General features: G+C 43.5%; 1 protein-coding gene across 1 annotated transcript in view; it reads left to right on the top strand.

Moving 5' to 3' along the window:
* LOC140481615 (uncharacterized) overlaps window positions 1-15,309 on the top strand; it is a 209,858-nt gene extending 194,549 nt beyond the window's left edge. The window contains exons 48-52 of the mRNA XM_072578092.1: window positions 369-581; window positions 2,488-2,665; window positions 8,988-9,102; window positions 11,108-11,280; window positions 12,174-15,309. Coding sequence (XP_072434193.1) covers window positions 369-581; window positions 2,488-2,665; window positions 8,988-9,102; window positions 11,108-11,280; window positions 12,174-12,255 — 761 coding nt within the window. The 3' untranslated portion in view covers window positions 12,256-15,309. The remainder of the gene's footprint in view (window positions 1-368; window positions 582-2,487; window positions 2,666-8,987; window positions 9,103-11,107; window positions 11,281-12,173) is intronic.
* The last annotated feature ends 4,889 nt before the right edge of the window (window positions 15,310-20,198 follow it).

Raw genomic sequence — 20,198 nt, 5'->3', positions numbered from 1 at the left:
TCTTCATCCCAACATCCCGGTCTGCACTGTCTCCTCCTTCATCCCAGCATTCAAGTCTGCACTCGTCAATGTCTGGTCCCTTGTGCATCACTGATTTCCATTGCTCCATTCCCACTGACAGACGTGGTTCTGCCACTTGGCCCCGAAGCTCTGGAATTCTTCATCTGAGCCACTCTGACTCACTGTCTTCCTTTAAAAGTTACCCTCTTGACTATCATCGATCTCATTAGTTCCTTGCATATCTCAGTGTCAAATTGAAAGCGATCATATGACCATCCCAGTGATGTTGAATTGTGTTCAGCTGCTGTTCTAACACACGTATGTTGTGAAATGTAATTATTGCCTCATTTCTGCCTCTGTTCTTTAAGGTCCGAGGGGTTATCCAGGACCTGCCGGACCTGAAGGAGCTCCTGGCCCTCGGGGATATCCTGGTCCCGCGTCGATAGCTCATGGCTTCCTTGTGACCCGACACAGTCAAACCACAGAGATTCCCAGCTGTCCCCAAGGGACATCGAAAATCTACGATGGCTTCTCGCTGCTCTATGTCCAGGGCAATGAAAGGGCTCATGGTCAAGACTTGGGTGAGTGACTGAAAGGATTCGCAGTAGGTTAAAATGACTGAAAGGCTGGGTCTGCTTTCCACCAAGTTCCCTGCTTCAAAGACAGCGGCATCTTACCGAAGCATGGACCATCACCATTGGGGTACAGTGCACCCTCCTCCCATTTGGTGAGTTCAAAGCTTATCTTCTTCAACGAGGGTTTCAGGAAATCCTTGAACCGTTTCCACTGGAGATGGAAGGTCCCACATACAAGAGCAAAGACACAACTAACTGATTGACTTCTTTTTCCCTCTCAGTGCCATTTCTTCCTTCATTTATTACTGCACCTTTCTACCTCTTTACCCTTGTGCTGATTCACCCTCATCTGTTATATATCTGTCCCCCTCTCCACCTTCCTGTTTCTCTCTCTCTCTCTCTCTCTCTCTCTCTCTCTCTCTCCCCCCCCCCTCTACTCCACATCTCGATGTAAACCATCTTATTGCAAGGAGCTGCCAATGGGATGCTTCCTCATTTGAGAACACTCCCTGAGCTACTACTCCAGGCATATAGGGCTGGAGTGTTCTCAGAGCTCCTTCTGATCACATGGTCCAAACCGTGTCAGTGAGTGGGAGCAGGAGCCTAGATAATGCATCGAATCAGGGAGTAATCTTGAGGCAGTACACGCCTCAATGGGAGGCTCGATGGGCTGAATGGAGGGAGGGGTTGGGATTGGGGATCCACCTGACATCTTTCTCATTGGTACATTCCATGGACAGCAACTGCATGCACCACCTATCAAGCAGGGCTCCGTTGGCAAAGTGGGTATCCTCTGTATGACATGTCCAGCGCAAATAGGGCAAACTATGCAGGGCAGCTGTGGATCACCATGACTTAACCAGGGGCTCAGCTGATCTTTAAAGATGGTCAGGAATCCCAGAAGGTCAGTACTGCAGCCTACGGCAACTGGTCAAATAAGATGAGCAGGGTGCTATGGAGTGTGGTACACAGTTAATGAAACAAGATTGAGAAGTTGCTTGGGAAAACTCCCCAGGGCTCATGAATTTGCCCTCCATGGATTTGCCAAAAATCACTTTGCCAATTTCTGGTAAGATTCAGCTGCAATTCCCAGGAATGATAGTCATGGGAATTAGAAAGTGATAATGCATTCAAGCCTTAACCCTTAGAGTTGTCCCCTCAATCAGCTGTGGTTCAAGGTGCAACTGGCTAGCTCTGACAGAAATGAAAATCAAGACAGTTCTGAGACTGCCCCAACAAGGGAGAGGGTAGGAGAGTCTGGAGAAGGGGAGAGGTGAGGCAGTCATGAGGAGAACAAGACAGTTGAGAATGAGGGAGAATGAGTATACTATATATATCCAGGAGGAGAAGTTTAAACACTAGAGGCAGCTTCTAAAAACAATGTAAAAGTCATTGGCTAGACTAGCCTCAGGAATGAGATATACTGAAATCAATACAATGGGGTTTTGAATGTATGTTAAACACTGGATTTATATAAACAGGGGGTACAATGCCTAATTTCAGATGGGGACATTTCTAGTGAGCTGCCACTGTTGGATCCTTGGCACTAATTTTAAGCCAATGCCCATAGAGACAGCACCACTGAGTATCCAGGCACCATCCCAGTGGGTGAACAATGAGAGAATCACTCCACAAACAGGAAGCTCCAGAGATGGAGCACAGATCAGGAATCGTGTTGGGAGACAGATAGCTATCCACATCTTCTGTTGGATCAGTTCAACTCTGCCTCCGGACTCATGTGATTCCAGTAGCAATTGGGAACAATTTGGAGTATGATGGTTGTTGCTAGTGGTCAGTCAGTTCACTGACATGGGGTGATGTTCCATTAGTTTGATCCTGGCTGTATCACCAGAGGCAATGCCATGCCAGTACCCCGGTGCCCCTGGACTAACCCTGTCCTTTCCCAATACAGGCACAGCAGGCAGTTGCTTGCGAAGATTCAGCACGATGCCATTTCTTTTCTGTAACATCAACAACGTCTGCAATTTCGCATCAAGAAATGACTATTCCTATTGGCTGGCCACGCCAGAACCAATGCCAATGAGTATGGCTCCTGTGGTTGGTCAGACTATTGAGCCATTTATCAGCAGGTGAGACTGTAGGTATTGTGCTACCGTACAACTGTACACATGTCAATAAAGGCAGAATATCAAAGAGACCATAAGGTCTGAATTAATTAATCTTATAGCAAGTAGGGAAACCATTCAGTCTGCTGTTGTTTGTACTGACTCCTTGAAAGAATTATATTCTCGCCTGCCCTTTCCCATAACCCTACAAATGTCTCTGCTTACATTAATACCCATTTTGGAAGTTATGATTGAATCTGCTTCCTCTGCCCTTTCAGGAACATGTTCCAGATCCCTATAACTCAGTGTAATAAAAGCAAAATTCTACTCATCTCCCCTCTGGCTCTTTTAGCAATTATCTTAAGTAGGTCTCATCACCTTATTTTGTTATTCTTCAAATGACAAAACATCTTGGCATTCCTCCTCTCTATCTGTGATGTACGTGTAATCTGAAACCCCATGTGAGGTCAGCATTGCAGAATCCCCTTCCCTCCAAAAAGAATCATTAACTCAGCTGTATTTTCAGCCCCTTCAAGTCCACAAATGGGAATTCATTGAGAGGAAATAAGCCTGGATCACAGAAGTAGGCTTCAGGTGAGATGTGACCCCTCTGACCAATATAGCAAGCTCCGGAATTCAGCGTTAAACATGCAATTGATTGGAACAATGAGAATAGTACATGAGATAGGAAAATACTGAATTCTTGAACGAGAACAATAAAGATCACAGTAACCAGGAATGTCACTGGTCTTAGAGTCATAGAGATATACAACACAGAAACAGACCATTTGGTCCAACTCATCCATGCCAAGCAGATATCCTAAATTAATCTAGTCCTATGTTCCAGCATTTGGCCCATATCCCTCTGAACCACAGCTATTCATATACCCTTCCAGATATGGAAAATGACTATCTCAATGTCTAACTCACTAATCCAATGACTATCTCACTATCCTCATGGCTATCTCACTATCCCCATTGTTATCTCACTATCCCCAAGGCTATCTCAATATCCCCATGGCTATCTCACTGTCCCAATGATTATCTCACTATCCCAATGACTATCTCCCTATCCCAATGACTATCTCAATATCCCCATGAGTATCTCACTATCCCAATGGCTATCTCACTATCACAATGACTATCTCCCTATCCCAATGACTATCTCAATATCCCCATGAGTATCTCACTATCCCAATGGCTATCTCACTATCACAATGACTATCTCATGATACCCATGGTTATCTGACGATCCCCATGGTTTTCTGACGATCCCAATGGCTATCTCAATATCCCCATGGCTATTACACTCTCCCAGTGACCATCTCACTATCCCAATGATGATCTCACTATCTCTATGGCTATCTCACTATCCCCATGGCGATCACACTATCCCAATGATTATCTCAATCTCCCCATGTCTATCTCACTATCCCAATGATTATCTCACTATCCCCATGGCTTTCTCACTATGCCTATGGCTGTCTCATATCCCCATGGCTATCTCACTATCCCCATGGCTATCTCACTATCCCTATGGCTATCTCACTATTGCTATGGCTATATCTCTATCCCCATTGTTATCTCAGTATCCCAATGACTATTGCACTATACCCATGGCTATCTCACTATCCCCATGGCTATCTCACTGTCCCAATGACTATCTCACTATCCCCAAAGCTATCTCATGATCCCAATGACGATCTCACGATCCCCATGGCTATCTCACTTTCCCAATGTCTATCTCACTATCCCCATGGCTATCTCACTATCCCAATGGCTATCTTGCTATCCCTATGGCTATCTCACTATCTCCATGGTTATCTCACTATCCCCATGACTATCTCACTATGCCAATGACTATCTCACTATCCTAATGAATAACTCAATATCCCCTTGGCTATCTCATTAACCCTATGGCTATCTCACTATCCCCATGGTTATCTCACTATTCCAATGACTATCTCACTATCCCAATGACTATCTCTCTAACCCAAAGGCTATCTCACTAACCCAATGAGTACATTACTATCCCCATGGCTATCCCTCTATCCCAATGACTATCTCAGTATCCCAATGACTATCTCACTATCCCAATGAATATCTCACTATCCCCATGGCTATCTCACTATCCCAATGGCTATCTCGCTATCCCTATGACTATCTCATTATCCCAATGACTATCTCACTATCCCCATGTCTATTTCTCTATCCCCATGGCTATCTCTCTATCCCAATAGCTATCTCACTGTCCCCATGGCTATCTTGCATTCCTAATGACTATCTCAATATCCCCATGGTGTATCTCGCGATCCTAACGACTATCTCACTATCCCTATGGCTATCTCACTGTCCCCACGGCTATCTCACTAACCAAATGATAATCTCGCTGTCCCCATGGCTATCTCACTATCCCAATGACTATCTCACTATCCCAATGACTATCTCACTATCCCCATGGCTATCTCACTATCCCCATAATTATCTCACTATCCCCATGGCTATCCCACTATCCCAATGACTATCTCACTATCCCCATGACCATCTCGCTATCCCTATGGCTATCTCGCTATCCCAATGACTATCTCACTATCCCCATGGCTATCCCACTATCCCAATGACTATCTCACTATCCCAATGACTATCTCACTATCCCCATGGCTATCTCACTATCCCCATGACCATCTCGCTATCCCTATGGCTATCTCGCTATCCCAATGACTATCTCACTATCCCCATGGCTATCCCACTATCCCAATGACTATCTCACTGTCCCCATGGCTATCTCACTATCCCCATGACTATCTCACGATCCCCATGGCTATCTCACTATCCCAATGACTATCTCACTATCCCAATGACTATCTCACTGTCCCCATGGCTATCTCACTATCCCCATGGCTATCTCACTATCCCAATGACTATCTCACTATCCCAATGACTATCTCTCTAACCCAAAGGCTATCTCACTAACCCAATGGGTACATTACTATCCCCATGGCTATCCCTCTATCCCAATGACTATCTCACTATCCTAATGGCTATCTCGCTATCCCCATGGCTATCTCACTACCCAATGGCTATCTCGCTATCGCTATGGCTATCTCACTATCCCAATGGCTATCTCACTGTCCCAATGACTATCTCACCATCCCCATGGCTATCTCAATATCCCCATGGCTATCTCACTATCCCAATGACTATCTCACTATCCCCATGACTATCTCGCAATCCCAATGACTATCTCACTATCCTAATGACTAACTCAATATCCCCATGACTATCTCACTAACGCTTTGGCTATCTCACGATCCCCATGGCTATCTCACTTTCCCAATGTCTATCTCACTATCCCCATGGCTATCTCACTATCCTAATGACTGTCTCACTATCCCTGTGGCTATCTCACTATCCCCATGGCTATCGCACTATCCCCATGGCTACCTCGCTATCCCCATGGCTATCTCACTATCCGAATGACTATCTCATTATCCCAATGACTATCTCACTATCCCCATGTCTATCTCACTATCCCCATGGCTATCTCTCTATCCCAATAGCTATCTCACTGTCCCCATGGCTATCTCGCATTCCTAATGACTATCTCAATATCCCCATGGCTTATATCGCGATCCTAACGACTATCTCACTTTCCCAATGACTATCTCACTATCCCTATGGCTATCTCACAGTCCCCACGACTATCTCACTAACCAAATGATTATCTCGCTGTCCCCATGCCTGTCTCACTATCCTAATGGCTATCTCACTATCCCCATGACCATGTCACTATACCTATGGCTATCTCACTATCCCTATGTCTATCTCACTATCCCCATGACTATCTCACTATCCCCATGCCTATCTCACTATCCCCATGACTATCTCACTATCCCCATGGCTATCTCACTATCCCCATGGCTATCTCACTATCCCCATGGCTATCTCATTATCCCCATGGCTATCTCACTATCCAATTACTATCTCACTATCCCCATGGCTATCTCACTATCCAAATGACTATCTCACTATCCCCACGGCAGTCTCACTATCCCAATGACTACCTCACTATCCCAATGACTACCTCACTATCCCCATGTCTATCTCACTATCCCAATGAATATCCCACTGTCCCCATGACTCTCTCACTATCCCCATGGCTATCTCACTATCCTAATGACAAACACACTATCCCCATGACTATCTCAGTATCCCAATGACTATCTCACTATCTCCATGACTATCTCACTAACCCAATGACTATTTGACTATTCCCATGACTATCTCACTATCCCATGGCTATCTCACTATCCCATGGCTATCTCACTATCCCAATGACTTTCTCACAATCCCAAAGACTATCTCACAGACCCCATGGCTTCCTCACTATCCCTATGGATATCTCACTATCCCAGTGAATATCTCACTATCCCTATTGCTATCTCACTCTACCAATGGCTATCTCAGTTTCCCCATGGCTATCTCACTATCCCCATGGCTATCTCACTATCCCAATGACTATCTCACTCACCCCATGGATATCTCACTATCACCATGGCTATCTCACTATCCTAATGACTATCTCACTATCCCCATGACTAACTCAGTATCCCAATGACTTTTTCATTGTCCCCATGACTATCTCACTAACCCAATGACTATCTCTCTATCCCCATGGCTATCTCACTCTCCCAATGACTATCTCACGATCCCAATGACTATCTCACTATCCCCATTGCTATTTCACTATCCCAATGATGACCTCACTATCCCAATGGCTATCTCACTATCCCCAATGCTACCTCACTATCCCTATGGACATCTCACTATCCCCATGGCTATCTTACTATCCCAATGAATATCTCACTATCCCTATTGCCATCTCACTATCCCCATGGCTATCTCAGTTTCCCCATGGCTATCTCACTAACCCCATGGTTATCTCACTATCCCAAATGACTATCTCACTATCCCCGTGGATATCTCACTATCCCAATGACTATCTCACTAACCCCATGGTTATCTCACTATCCCAATGACTATCTCACTATCCCCATGGCTATCTCTCTATCCCAATAGCTATCTCACTGTCCCCATGGCTATCTCGCATTCCTAATGACTAACACATTATCCCCATGGCTTATCTTGCGATCCTAACGACTATCTCACTATCCCAATGACTATCTCACTCTCCCCATGGCTGTCTCACTATCCCAATGGCTATCTCACTGTCCCCACGGCTATCTCACTAACCAAATGATTATCTCGCTGTCCCCAAGGCTATCTCACTATCCTAATGGCTATCTCACTATCCCCATGACCATGTCACTATACCTATGGCTATCTCACTATCCCCATGGCTATCTCACTATCCCCATGGCTATCTCACTATCCTAATGACTATCTCACTCTCCCCATGGATGTCTCACTATCCCATTGACTATCTAACTATCCCTATGGCTATCTCACTATCCCAATGACCATCTCAGTATCCCCAAGTCTATCTCACTATCCCAATGACTATCTCAATATCCCCATGGCTATCTCACTATCCCAATGACTATCTCACTATCCCCATGGCTATCTCGCTATCCCAATGAATATCTCACTACCCCAATGACTACCTCACTATCCCAATGACTATCTCACTACCCCAATGACTACCTCACTATCCCAATGACTATCTCATTCTACCCGTGGCTATCTCACTATCCCAATGATTATCTCAGTATCCCCATGCCTATCTCACTATCCCAATGATTATCTCAGTATCCGTATGTCTATCTCACTATCCCAATGACTATCTCACTATCCCCATGGCTATCTCACTATCCGAATGACTATCTCAATATCCCAATGACTATCTCACTATCCCCATGGCTATCTCACTATCCCCATGGCTATCTCGCTATCCCCATGGCTATCTCGCTATCTCAATGACTATCTCACTATCCCAATGACTATCTCACTATCCCATTGACGATGTCACTATCCCCATGGCTATCTCACTTTCCCAATGACTATCTCACTATCCCAATGACTATCTCACTAACCCAAAGGCTGTCTCACTAACCCAATGAGTGCATCACTATCCCCATAGCTGTCTCACTATCCCAGACCTGCAGTGGGACTTTCCCAGCACTAGCTGCAGTCTGGAGTGGATATATATTCACATGATATTTTCTTTCACACATTTGCCTTGGAGTTATGTGTAAGTGAGTTACTGTGTGTGACTAGTTACTGTGCTTCTTGGAATTGAAAGCTGACTGACACTTCTCAAGTTATTAGATTGATTAGTTGATCTTTGAGGGTGGAATAACATAATAAATTGCTAACTTCTCTTCAGATGCTCTGTTTGTGAGGCTCCAGCAATGGTAATTGCAGTCCACAGCCAGACAATTCAAATCCCACTCTGCCCCAATGGTTGGACATCCCTCTGGATCGGCTACTCCTTTATGATGGTAAGCACCAGACACATTTGGACTGAACTGTTGCTTTGGGCATAATCAGGAGACTGTATACAAAATGTGTTTGTAATTACACTTGGCTTTAAGGTTCTGTTAAAATTAATTTGCATAATCACAAGGATAAAATCCACCTTCAGTGCAATCAGAATCAGATTGTATTATAATCATTTGGTTTTCTCTCTCCGTTTAATAACTTTCCTTGATATATTAAAGAGTGCAAACTGCAGGGTTTATTAATGGAGTTATCATCAAAATGTCACACGTTTAATCAGTGTGGCCTGTGAGTAACCTTACTTAATATCACTGAAAATAACTTTAAAACTAATTGCACTGAACCAAGTACATTTTCCTTGATATATACTCATCAATTGAATACTGAATTAAATATTTTTTGATGTGAAGAAACTTGTAATCTACCGATCAGTAGCAGTGTACTTGTAAGATAATGATGATAATTTGATGAATTCCTGAACAGAATCTCACAGTGTTGACCTCAGAATGTGACCAGATGGGGCCTCATTCAAGTGAATTGAACTCTTGAACCAGAACAATAATGATCGCAGTAAAGAGGAACATCACTGGTCTTAGAGTCATAGAGGTGTACAGCACAGAAACAGATCCTTCAGTCCAACACGTCCATACCAACCAGAAATCCTAAACTGATCTCGTCCCATTTGCCAGCATTTGGTCCATATCCCTTTAAACCCTTCCTATCCATACATCCATCCAGATACGTTTTAAATTCTGTAATTGTACCAGCCTCCACCACTTCCCCTGGCAGCTCATTCTATACACTCACCAACCTCTATGTGAAAACATTGCCCCTTAGGTCCTTTTTATATCTTTCCCCTCTCACTCTAAACCTATGCCCTCTAGTTCTGGACTCCCCCACCCCAGGGAAAAGACTTTGTCTATTTATCCTATCCATGCCCCTCATAATTTTACAAACCTCTATAAGGTCACCCCTCAGCTTCCATTCCACAAAGAAAACAGCCCCAGCCTATTCAGCCTCTCCCTATAGCTCAATGCCTCCAACCTTGGCAACATCCTTGTAAAGCTTTTCTGAACCTTTTCAAGTTTCACAGCCTCCTTCCTATAGCAGAAAAACCAGAATTGCATGCAGTATCCCAAAAGTGGCCTAAGAATGTCCTGTACAGCTGCAACATCCCAACTCCGATGCTCAATGCTCTGAGTAATAAAGGCAAATGTACCAAGCAGTTTCTTCACTCCCCTGTCTACCTTGGGAGTGACCAACTTGAGAGAGAGCCAGCCTGGGTTTTTGTACACAAGCTCTGGGATTTGATCCCAGTACCAGCTGACTCTGTGGTGCGGGTGCTAACCACTAAGCCCCATCCGACAGCATTGTGAGCACTGCAGTGGGTTCATGCCTATCTTCCGTGGGATCACAAAATCCCTAATGTACAGAAAGAGGCCCGTGCAGGGTTTTTACCATGGCTATCCCGCCTAACCTGCACATCTCTGGATTGTGGGAGGAAATCCACGTAGATACAGGGAGAATGTGCAAACTCCACACAGACAGTGTGGAGGCTGGGATTTAACCCAGGTCCCTGGCACTGTGAGGCAGCAGTGCTGACCTCTGGGCCACCTGAGTCTTGCTCCTGACTGGAAACTGACTATTTACTCCTGTAAATGTAGGACTTGAGAACAGTTGTTGCAGACAATTCCTGTTCATCCAGTGATTATAGAACAGGAAGGTGTAAATAACGAGGGGGTGAGATAACAACAGAGAAAATAAAGGAGGCAAGGACCAGGAAGTGCTTGTGTACAGGTGCCCTCGATTCCTGATGAAGGGCTTTTGCCTGAACATCGATTTTCCTGCTCCTCGGATGCTGCCTGACCTGCTGTACTTTTCCAGCACCCCTCTAATCTTGACTCTAATCTCCAGCATCTGCAGTACCCACTTCCGCCTTCCTTTTGCATAGAGTGATCGGTTTGGTTGACACAAGTGTTTTACTCAGTCTTTCCTCTTCCCATGCAGCACACCAGTTCGGGAGCTGAGGGGTCAGGACAGGCTTTGTCATCACCTGGTTCATGCCTGGAGTCCTTCCGCTCAGCTCCCTTCATCGAGTGTCATGGCCGAGGCACCTGCAATTACTACGCAAACTCTTACAGCTTCTGGCTTGCAACTGTTGAGAGCACAGAGATGTTCAGGTTAGTGAGGGGAAGCCCGTTTCCACTGGCTGTGATGAACAGGATTGCTTATAGTGTGCACGGACAGTCTGATGGGATTTGCTGTTTCGAGTAGAAAGACTGTTCAGAGTCAGCATTGGACACCATTCCCCACTCTTGCCATCTTCTTAACCAATTCACTTGACCCAACAGGGATCAATTCTCTGAAGAGTGTCAGTGTTTTATCAATCGTTAGTGATAAATCATCGCTGGTATTTAAATCTTATTCCAGTTCACACCAGGATTAAAGGGCAATCACCCTTCATAATAAAAAATAAAAGTCCTGTGTTTCTGCAGACTCAGGATGTTACACTGTGAGTGTTACTAAGTGTTGTCACTGCAATAAGGAGGAAATACAGGTGTCAGTTGACATGTAGCAATCTGCAATGAGAGAACCAAGCTCTGAGAGTGCAGCCCTCCATCAGTAAGGTACTTTAGGAAATAAAGTGTTCCTCTCTCTGATGGCTGCGAGCTCCTGACTGATCAGGGGGCTGCGAGCTCCTGACTGATCAGGGGGCTGCGAACTCCTGACTGATCAGGGGGCTGCGAACTCCTGACTGATCAGGGGGCTGCGAGCTCCTGACTGATCAGGGGGCTGCGAACTCCTGACTGATCAGGGGGCTGCGAACTCCTGACTGATCAGGGGGCTGCGAACTCCTGACTGATCAGGGGGCTGCGAACTCCTGACTGATCAGGGGGCTGCGAGCTCCTGACTAATCAGGGGGCTGCGAACTCCTGACTGATCAGGGGGCTGCGAACTCCTGACTGATCAGGAAGCAGTGAGCCGATGACTGATCCCACAGGGCGGGATTTGTACGGGACACACCGGCCTCTGGTTAGAGCTGCTTCCTGACTTTGTTTCTGTTTTCTTCCAGCAAACCGGAATCGGAGACACTCAAGGCGGGAGAGCTGCGCACTCGCATTAGCCGCTGCCAAGTCTGCATGAAGAAGACGTAATGCAATCTGAGACTGCCAAGTTGGTCAGCTGTCTCGCAATCCTCTAATGAACTATGGTGCTATTTCTATAATAAAGCAATATGACAATATCCTGTGTACCTCACTCATCTATTGTGACAAATGAAAAACAAAGTACATAGCAATAGCAATGGAGATACAAAAGAAAATGCTTTCCCTGCAATACCCAGGTGCCCTACTGCTCTAAGAAAAACCATATAAGCTTTCTACTATTGACATACTAAATGGCACTTTGTTTATTAAAGCAATGCACTGAATATTAACAGAAATAAAAATACTTACAGTACAATGAAAAGATGGGAGAGAGTTAAGAGGCTGCAAACAGCATTGAAGAGTTTGCAAATGATGACAGCAGTGTATGAGTGAGGCTAAAGCTTCACAAAGCAGCTCTCTTGGCCCAAAGACCCACTGAGAGGTTTGTATGCTTTATGTGCGGCACATTGATTGAAATGACTGTCCAGGACATCAGGCTGGGTGAGTGGGAGCGGTGAAGGTGGGAGAGGGAGAGTGACACATCCTGAGGTTCTGATCTGTGCTCCTGTCCCGCAGAGCTCCTGCTCACCAGGTGTCCCAGCCATTCTGCAGGGAATCGCTGGCAGTCCCAACTGAGTGACTTGCCAAGCCATTTCAAAGGACAGTGAAAGAGGGAACCTGGCGTAACACAAATGCCACACTAGGTAAGGATGGCATTTTTCCACTCTGAAAAACATGAGTGAACCAGATGAGTTTTACAATCATCCAGCCCTTTCATAACAACCTTATCTCAAATTGGATTTTTAATAGCTCCACTGTGTGATTTGAACTCACTTCTCTGGATCATTGCTACAGGCCTCTGGATTATTAGTCCAGTAATATAACCACTATTCCACCATTCCCAGTACATCAGAGACTGATTAACTCTCTCCCATCTGTTTAATATATACTAAATAGTTTCTATTTAAGGTTTTGTTTGTTTCCAGACTGTGGGTATGAGATTGAATCAAGGAGCTGTAAAGGCAACAAAATCTTCTGTGACATAAAGACATTGTGGTATTTACTGTTGTATAAACAAGGGGCTATCTGGAAGTGGGTCAGTGTTTATATAACAAGGGCTGATATTACATTTGGGAATATTCACATCCAAGTATTCCTGATAGGCACACCCAGCAAATCAAGCTTCCCATTATTGGTAGCAAGACTTTGTAAAATCATCCCTAATATTTAGTATATATTATTGGAAAATCTTCATAAAGGTGCTATGGAATATACACTGTCATTAAACTATTCAACAGTCATCCTCTTGTAGTCATTATGTCCACTTAGTATCACTGCTCTCCTTCAATCTACATTTGTAGGTGCTAAATGCCATTAATCTGCAACACTTTATACTACCTTTCTTAGGAACGTGTACTCCATATGTGCATGGGCTCCACGATTGCAAGTTGCTGTAAACAAGTCTTCACCACCAGTGTCTTGTTTGAGCTCAATAACCACAAGTCCTGGTGTCCTTTCATCCTCTGTTACATAGCTGCTGATTTCAGGTGTAACTGAGCATTCCTGGTAAATCACCTTCCCTGCAATATGGGATTAAAGAGCAGGAATGGGGAATCTCATGTGCTTTGATAGATCTTTAAAGTGTAGTGTATGTGTGTGTGTATCTGAATGTGAGGTGTGTGGGAGTTGGAGGGACCTCAACATAGTCTGGATTCTACAACTCACATTTACCCAGGGTCAGGATTTGTACAAACTCAAGCTTTCAGCCATGATGATGTTATTGGCTATGTCAATCACTCTGAAAAGTACCGAGAATCACCAATTCTTTTACTAATAGATTATTGATGATCAAAGTAATAATCCTATCAGAATGTTTCTTGTATGTTTGTGTGAGTGTGTGTAAAACTGTGGGTCATAGAACACATAATTTTCCAATTGTGCAAAACTTAAAGCCATTTGAAAAGCCAAAGCCTTTGTTCATTTAAATTCTATAGCAATCTTTCAAACAACTTAGCTGACGAAATGCAACTAGAAATACTGTTCAAATGGTCAACTATTCCTGCTTTTCAGCTACTGTTCATTGCTTTTGTCAACATACAGCCCAGGAATTTCTGCCTCCGTACATTATTTAGCATGTACACTGTAAATGGTTTGAAGTAATGTCATTTCAGTTAAGACAGCTGAGCTCTCCTCTGTGTAAAAGTACAAGAGATGGGGCAGGGAGGAGGAAACACAGAAAGCAATGCAGACTGTTATCTGAAAAGTGGTGACACGGCATTAAGGGGTGATTTTCAATGTTTTATGTTCCAAATGAGGAGCATCACCCATTGAAGTCCATGTTGAATGTTCCCAATTTCCATCCAATTGGAACAGGAATAGTCAAATTGTAACAACGTAACAGGTTGCATTTATACATGCATCTAACGTACTAAAACATCCCGAGGCACTTTCAAGGAGGATTTATCAGACTTTGACACCAAGCCACAGAAAGGACACTCAAAAACTCAGTCAAAGAGATAGCTTTCAAGAAGCATCTTACAGGAGCAGAGAGAGGCAGAGAGTGTTCGGGAGGGAACTTCATAGCTCAGGACCCAACCAGGAGAAAGTCAATGCCATGAGTTTTTGATTAGAGAATCTTGTTATCAATGTTCCCTTTCATTGATGCTCTGTCTTCCCTGATTGGAATCAGTCCGTTATTATCAGGGTTTTGTAAATTATATCTTGTACACTTGAATAACTTGATTCACTGCTTACCTAAGAGGTCTTTATTCTTCGGTTTTGTATTTTTTAATACAGATTGTATTAAAGTTGAGTAAACTAGTTCAGTAATGGAATGTGGATCATCTGGCTGTTACGTACTGCACTTGCTTGATGCCAAAACATGTCGGTACTCAATCAGTCCATGTACAACACACATCTCTGGAAGTTCAGCGTTTACATGGAAGATTGACACTCTTTGTTTTGTGATACAGTTAACTAAAACCAATTCTATTTCTCCGGACCTATTTTGTACATTATAAGACATGAAGATTAAAATTAATAAGTTTGTGTTTTAAATCGAAATGTTTTGATCTGCTTTATTTTCAATGGTAATATAGAAAGATTTGTAAAACACTAAGATGCCATTTGACTTAACATGTCTGTGCTGGCCACAAGAAAAGTTATCCAATTTAATCCCATTTTCTCAAATCTGTAGTCTCATACTTTACAAAAACCTATGCCTTTAGCATTTTCAATTCACTTTCTTCCAAATCACTCCTCAGCTTAGTACAAATTGTCTTTATCTATTTTTAAATGTTTACTCATGGTAACTTTTTCCATTACTACTGTGAATCTAACTGAATTATGGTCACTGCTATTAAAGTGTTCCCTAGCTGATAACTCCACCTCCTGCCCCCCTCTCTAAAACCCAATCTAAACTATTTCCTTCTCATCTTCTCTTTTATTGGCCGATAACATTATCTGGAATGCATTTGAGGAATTCTACACCACCGATGCACTCTGATTTTATCTTTTAAGATGGTTGAAATCCTTACTATTAATGCCATCTTTGGTTTCTGTGGTTTTCTGGAAATATATTTGCTCTTCTATTTTAAGTCATATTTATATTTAGGTTTTATAATTATATGGACTCCAATACAGAGGTACAGGAGAACAGTCAATAGTTTAAAAATCACCATTCCCAGCACCATCTCAGGTACAAAGGTAACAACAGAAATTGCTGGAGAAGCTCAGCAGGTCTGGGAGCATCTGTGGGGAGAAATCAGAGTTAATGTTTCAAGTTGAGTGACCCCATTTGGTAACTTTGATTTTTTTTAAGATTAGATTCCCTACAGTGTGGAAACAGGCCCTTCAGCCCAACAAGTCCACACCAACCCAATCCCATTTCCCTCTGACTAATGCACCTAACACGTGGCCAATTGACCTAACCTGCACATCTTTGAGAGTGTGGGAGGGAACCGGAGAAACCCCATGCAGACACGGGGAGAATGTACAAACTCCACACGAACAGTCACCCAAGGCTGGAATTGAACCTGGGACCCTGGTGCAGTGCTAGCCACTGTGCCACCAGATGCTGCCAGACCTTTTCCAGCAATTTCTGTTGGTGTTTCTGATTTGCAGCATCCATTGTTCTTTCGGTTTTTATTGGCTACAAAGATACCCAGGTACAAAAATGGAAAAGTAAAGAAACAAATCAAAAAGCTCATCTCTACAGTTCTTCTTAGTGTAAAGTAGAAAAATAAAGGGATAAAAGTTAAATGTTATAGTACTTTCTTAAGCCATGGGTCTTGTTATGAAGGTGTTGGTGTACTGTACCTTTAAGAGTGAGAGGAAGCTGGCAAGGACTGAGAAACAGTGTGCTGAACAATTTAAAAATGTAACAGTTGGTTAACACAAATAGCTAGGACTGTGTTGCTTTGGTACAAAAACAAATTCAAATTTGGCCAAACTGTGCCCCTGAGACCAAATTCCAATTGATTTTGAATTTTCCTGTTTGGGATGACATCAAACCAATGAAATGATCCAATATTTTGGGGTATAAAACTGGGCATTTTGAACAGTTAAGGGGAGAACAGCAAAGAGCTGTTCTCTACGAGTAAAGACTGCCAGCAGAATAGCTCTCTGAAAGGTACCTGTCCATAAGAAATGTGTGCAGCAGAAGACAGAAGCTGACGTAGAGGAATCTACAGAGAAAGTTCAACATCTGAAGACAACAACTGGGTTTGAAAGTGAATTTGCTGTAAATTTAAGAAGGAATTTATCGGGCCAGTATTGTAGAGTGGGAGGTAAAAGATAGGTTTCAGAGAAAGGAGTTGTAAATAGTCATCTCTGTTGGACTTAAAGAATAAAATTGTTAATTTTTATTTTAAATAATGAAATCTGGGATAATTCTTTGCCCCTCAAAATTTAACAGATTACTGTGTGAGGTAAGCTTCTCTGTGTGTTGGGTTTAAATTAGCAGAAGGATTTACCCCGTGTCGTAACAGTCACTCAGTGCTGGGTTTTACCCATGAGGCCTCACTTTCAGCCACACTGGACTAACTTCCACCTGGGCCCACTAGCTGTTTTGTTGCCGTCCGCCATCTTGGTTCATGATGGATCCCAGCCTCTGCCACACGCTGTCCTCGCCACTATCTACTCAACCAAGTTCTCGCCAGAAACAAAACACTAAAAAAAAGAACAAAAAGGAAAAAATAGGGGACAGAATGGAGGAGACCCAGGCTCAGAAGCCCCAGTCACTGCCTATCCTCTCTTTCCCAAAGTATTTGCAGATCTGTTGCGCACTCCCTAGATTCTAATTGCACCTATTTTGTTATTCTGGTCAAGCCATATGGTCTCATTTGATGATTGTTTCGCATGTTATCTCCCCTCAGCTGTGAATGTTTATTAACCAGCTCCCCTTTTTATACCCCTGTCTATGTTATCTGAAAACTCTGTAACCAGGAGTGTCCATATGCCATTGCTTTCCTCTTTCTCTAGTGTCCCATTAATATTGCATTCCCAGATGTTAATCTGTGCTCCCAGCTCTTCTGATATGGAGATGCTGATGTTGGGCTGGGATGTACAAAGTTAGAAATCACACAACACCAGGTTATAGTCCAACAGGTTTAATTGGAAGCACTAGCTTTTCTGTCTTATTACGTAAACTTCTTGTGTTTTGTTTTACGCACTAATAACTGAGCATTCAGTTTGTTCCCTCCATCATCTGTACTCAATTGTGAACTTATTGCCCTCCATTTTCAATTTTGCTTCTCTTTAAATCTGTGTTCAGTTTCCTGTCCCTCTGCCAAGCTAATTTAAACCCTCTCTAAAAGTGTTAACAGTCCTGTCATAGTCAAATACCTCCATCAGACAAAGTCCACATGTTCTGTCTGTATGAGGACTGATTGATCAATGTGTTCAGCAATGATTTGATTAATAATAAAGTTTCATCCAGAGCGGCATTCAAGGTGATCCATCCACCCCACCACAAACTCTCTTATTTCTCTTTTAAATTGCTCTTGGTTCACTGGATAGAAACACAGAAACAAGCAACAGTTTTCCAATGGTGACCAGCTCCACTCTTCATCTCATCAAAACCTTCTCATCATGCTGGATCTTCCAAATGTTCATTGGAACACTGCAGCAAACAGGTCATTCAGCTCCTCAAGTCTCTCCTGCTATTCATTGCATCATAATGAATCTGTACTAAAATATTCCACCACCCCCTAAACGCTCCTGTCCAGGAATCATAGAATCCCTATAGTGGGGAAGCAGGCCATTTGGCCCCTTGGGTCCAAACTGACCCTCCAGAGAGATCCCACCCAGACCCATCCCCCTATTCCATCCCTGTAACCCTGCATTTCCCATGGCTAATCCACCTAGTTTACACATCTCAAGTTAAAATTATTAAGTGATCCCCAGCATCTGTTACCCTCACTGTGAGTGACATCCACACTTTGTGTCATGTTTCTGACCTTCTCCCGTGAATGTCCTGATGCTGATTTTAAATTTGTGCTCCTTCGTCCTCGTCTTCACACTCCACCTCCCCCAACACCACCAGTAGAAATAGTTTCTATCCAAACATTTTTGGTCTGAATCCTAAAGTCTCTGTTCCAGTGAAGAAGAGCCTAGTTTAAGGAACTTAGCCACGCTATTTAACCTTTTGGAGGCACTGAATACAGAAAATTCTGTGTTGCCTTCCATCCAAAATAATTTATATTGTTAGTTAATTAAATTAATAAAGTTTTGCTTTGAAGTTTATTGTGAAATTCTGATTTGAAAAATGGATCTTTTAAAGTAGTTTTGCTTTATCTGGCAGACTTGCATGTAGACACCCCCCCAGAAAATATGCACACCCTCCCAAGATTTGTGGGACAGTGAGATGATTTACCACTCACTGTTCCCATTACCCTGTTGTGTACAACAGTCAGAGACTGACACCTGCTGACAACTAGCAGTTATTGCACCAACTGGCCATAATGATTGTAATGAGAACATCCCTTCACTCCTACAGCATTGTGATGTTACCTAGTGTGGTGACGAAACATCTGAAAATGAACCTTACAACTTCCTTTAAGTTCCACTTGCCCCCTCCCACCCCGACCCTAGCTCTGCAAGTTTCTGCAATTCAAACATTTCACAATTCCCTTTTGCAAGTTACGACTGAATTTGCTCCCATCGCCCTCTCAGTCAGTGCGTTCCAGTTCACAGCAAGTTGCTGTGTGCAAAGAACATTCTCCTTATCAGCCCCTCTGGGTATTTTACCGTTTTTCTTACAGACATTTCCAGAGAGCGGAAACAGTTGCTGTTTATTTCCACGTCAAAATACTTCATAAATGTAAACTAAATCACCCCTTAACTTTCTCCGTCATCCCTGATACCTAGTAAGAGACGAGAGGCCGGAACTTCTGAGGCAAATAACTCACCTCCTGACTGCCCAAAGCCTGTTGAAATGGAACGAGTCAGGAGTTTGATGGAATATTCCCCAAATGCCTGGGTGGGTGCAGCTCCAACAACACTCAAGAAGCTTGACACCACCCAGACCCACTTGCTTGTCACACCAGCTACCGCTTTCAACACTCATTCCCTCCTCAACTGAGACACAGAGTCAGCAATGTGTTCCATCTACAACATGCATTGCGACAACTCATCAAGCTTCCTTAACAGCATTTTCCAGACCCACAGCCTCCACTGTATAGGACAAGGGCAACAGATACATGGGAACCCCACTGCCTGCAAGTTCCCATCCAAGCCACACTCGATGCTGACCCAGAATTACATCACCCCTTTTTCATTGTCACTGGAGCAAAATCTTGGAACTCCCTCTCTAACAGCACTGCAGGTGAATTACACCAATGGACTGCAGTGATTCAAGAAGCCAGCTCAGGGTAATTAGGAATTGAAAATTAAATGCTGGCCATTCCAGTGGACCATATCTGATCTTCAATCTGAAACCATTTTCCTATATT

Source organism: Chiloscyllium punctatum, chromosome 9 (genome assembly GCF_047496795.1).
Source record: "Chiloscyllium punctatum isolate Juve2018m chromosome 9, sChiPun1.3, whole genome shotgun sequence".
In the NCBI taxonomy this organism is placed as follows: Eukaryota; Metazoa; Chordata; class Chondrichthyes; order Orectolobiformes; family Hemiscylliidae; genus Chiloscyllium; species Chiloscyllium punctatum.
Note: the sequence above shows the minus strand (reverse complement) of the source record. Positions and strands in the feature narration are given on the sequence as shown.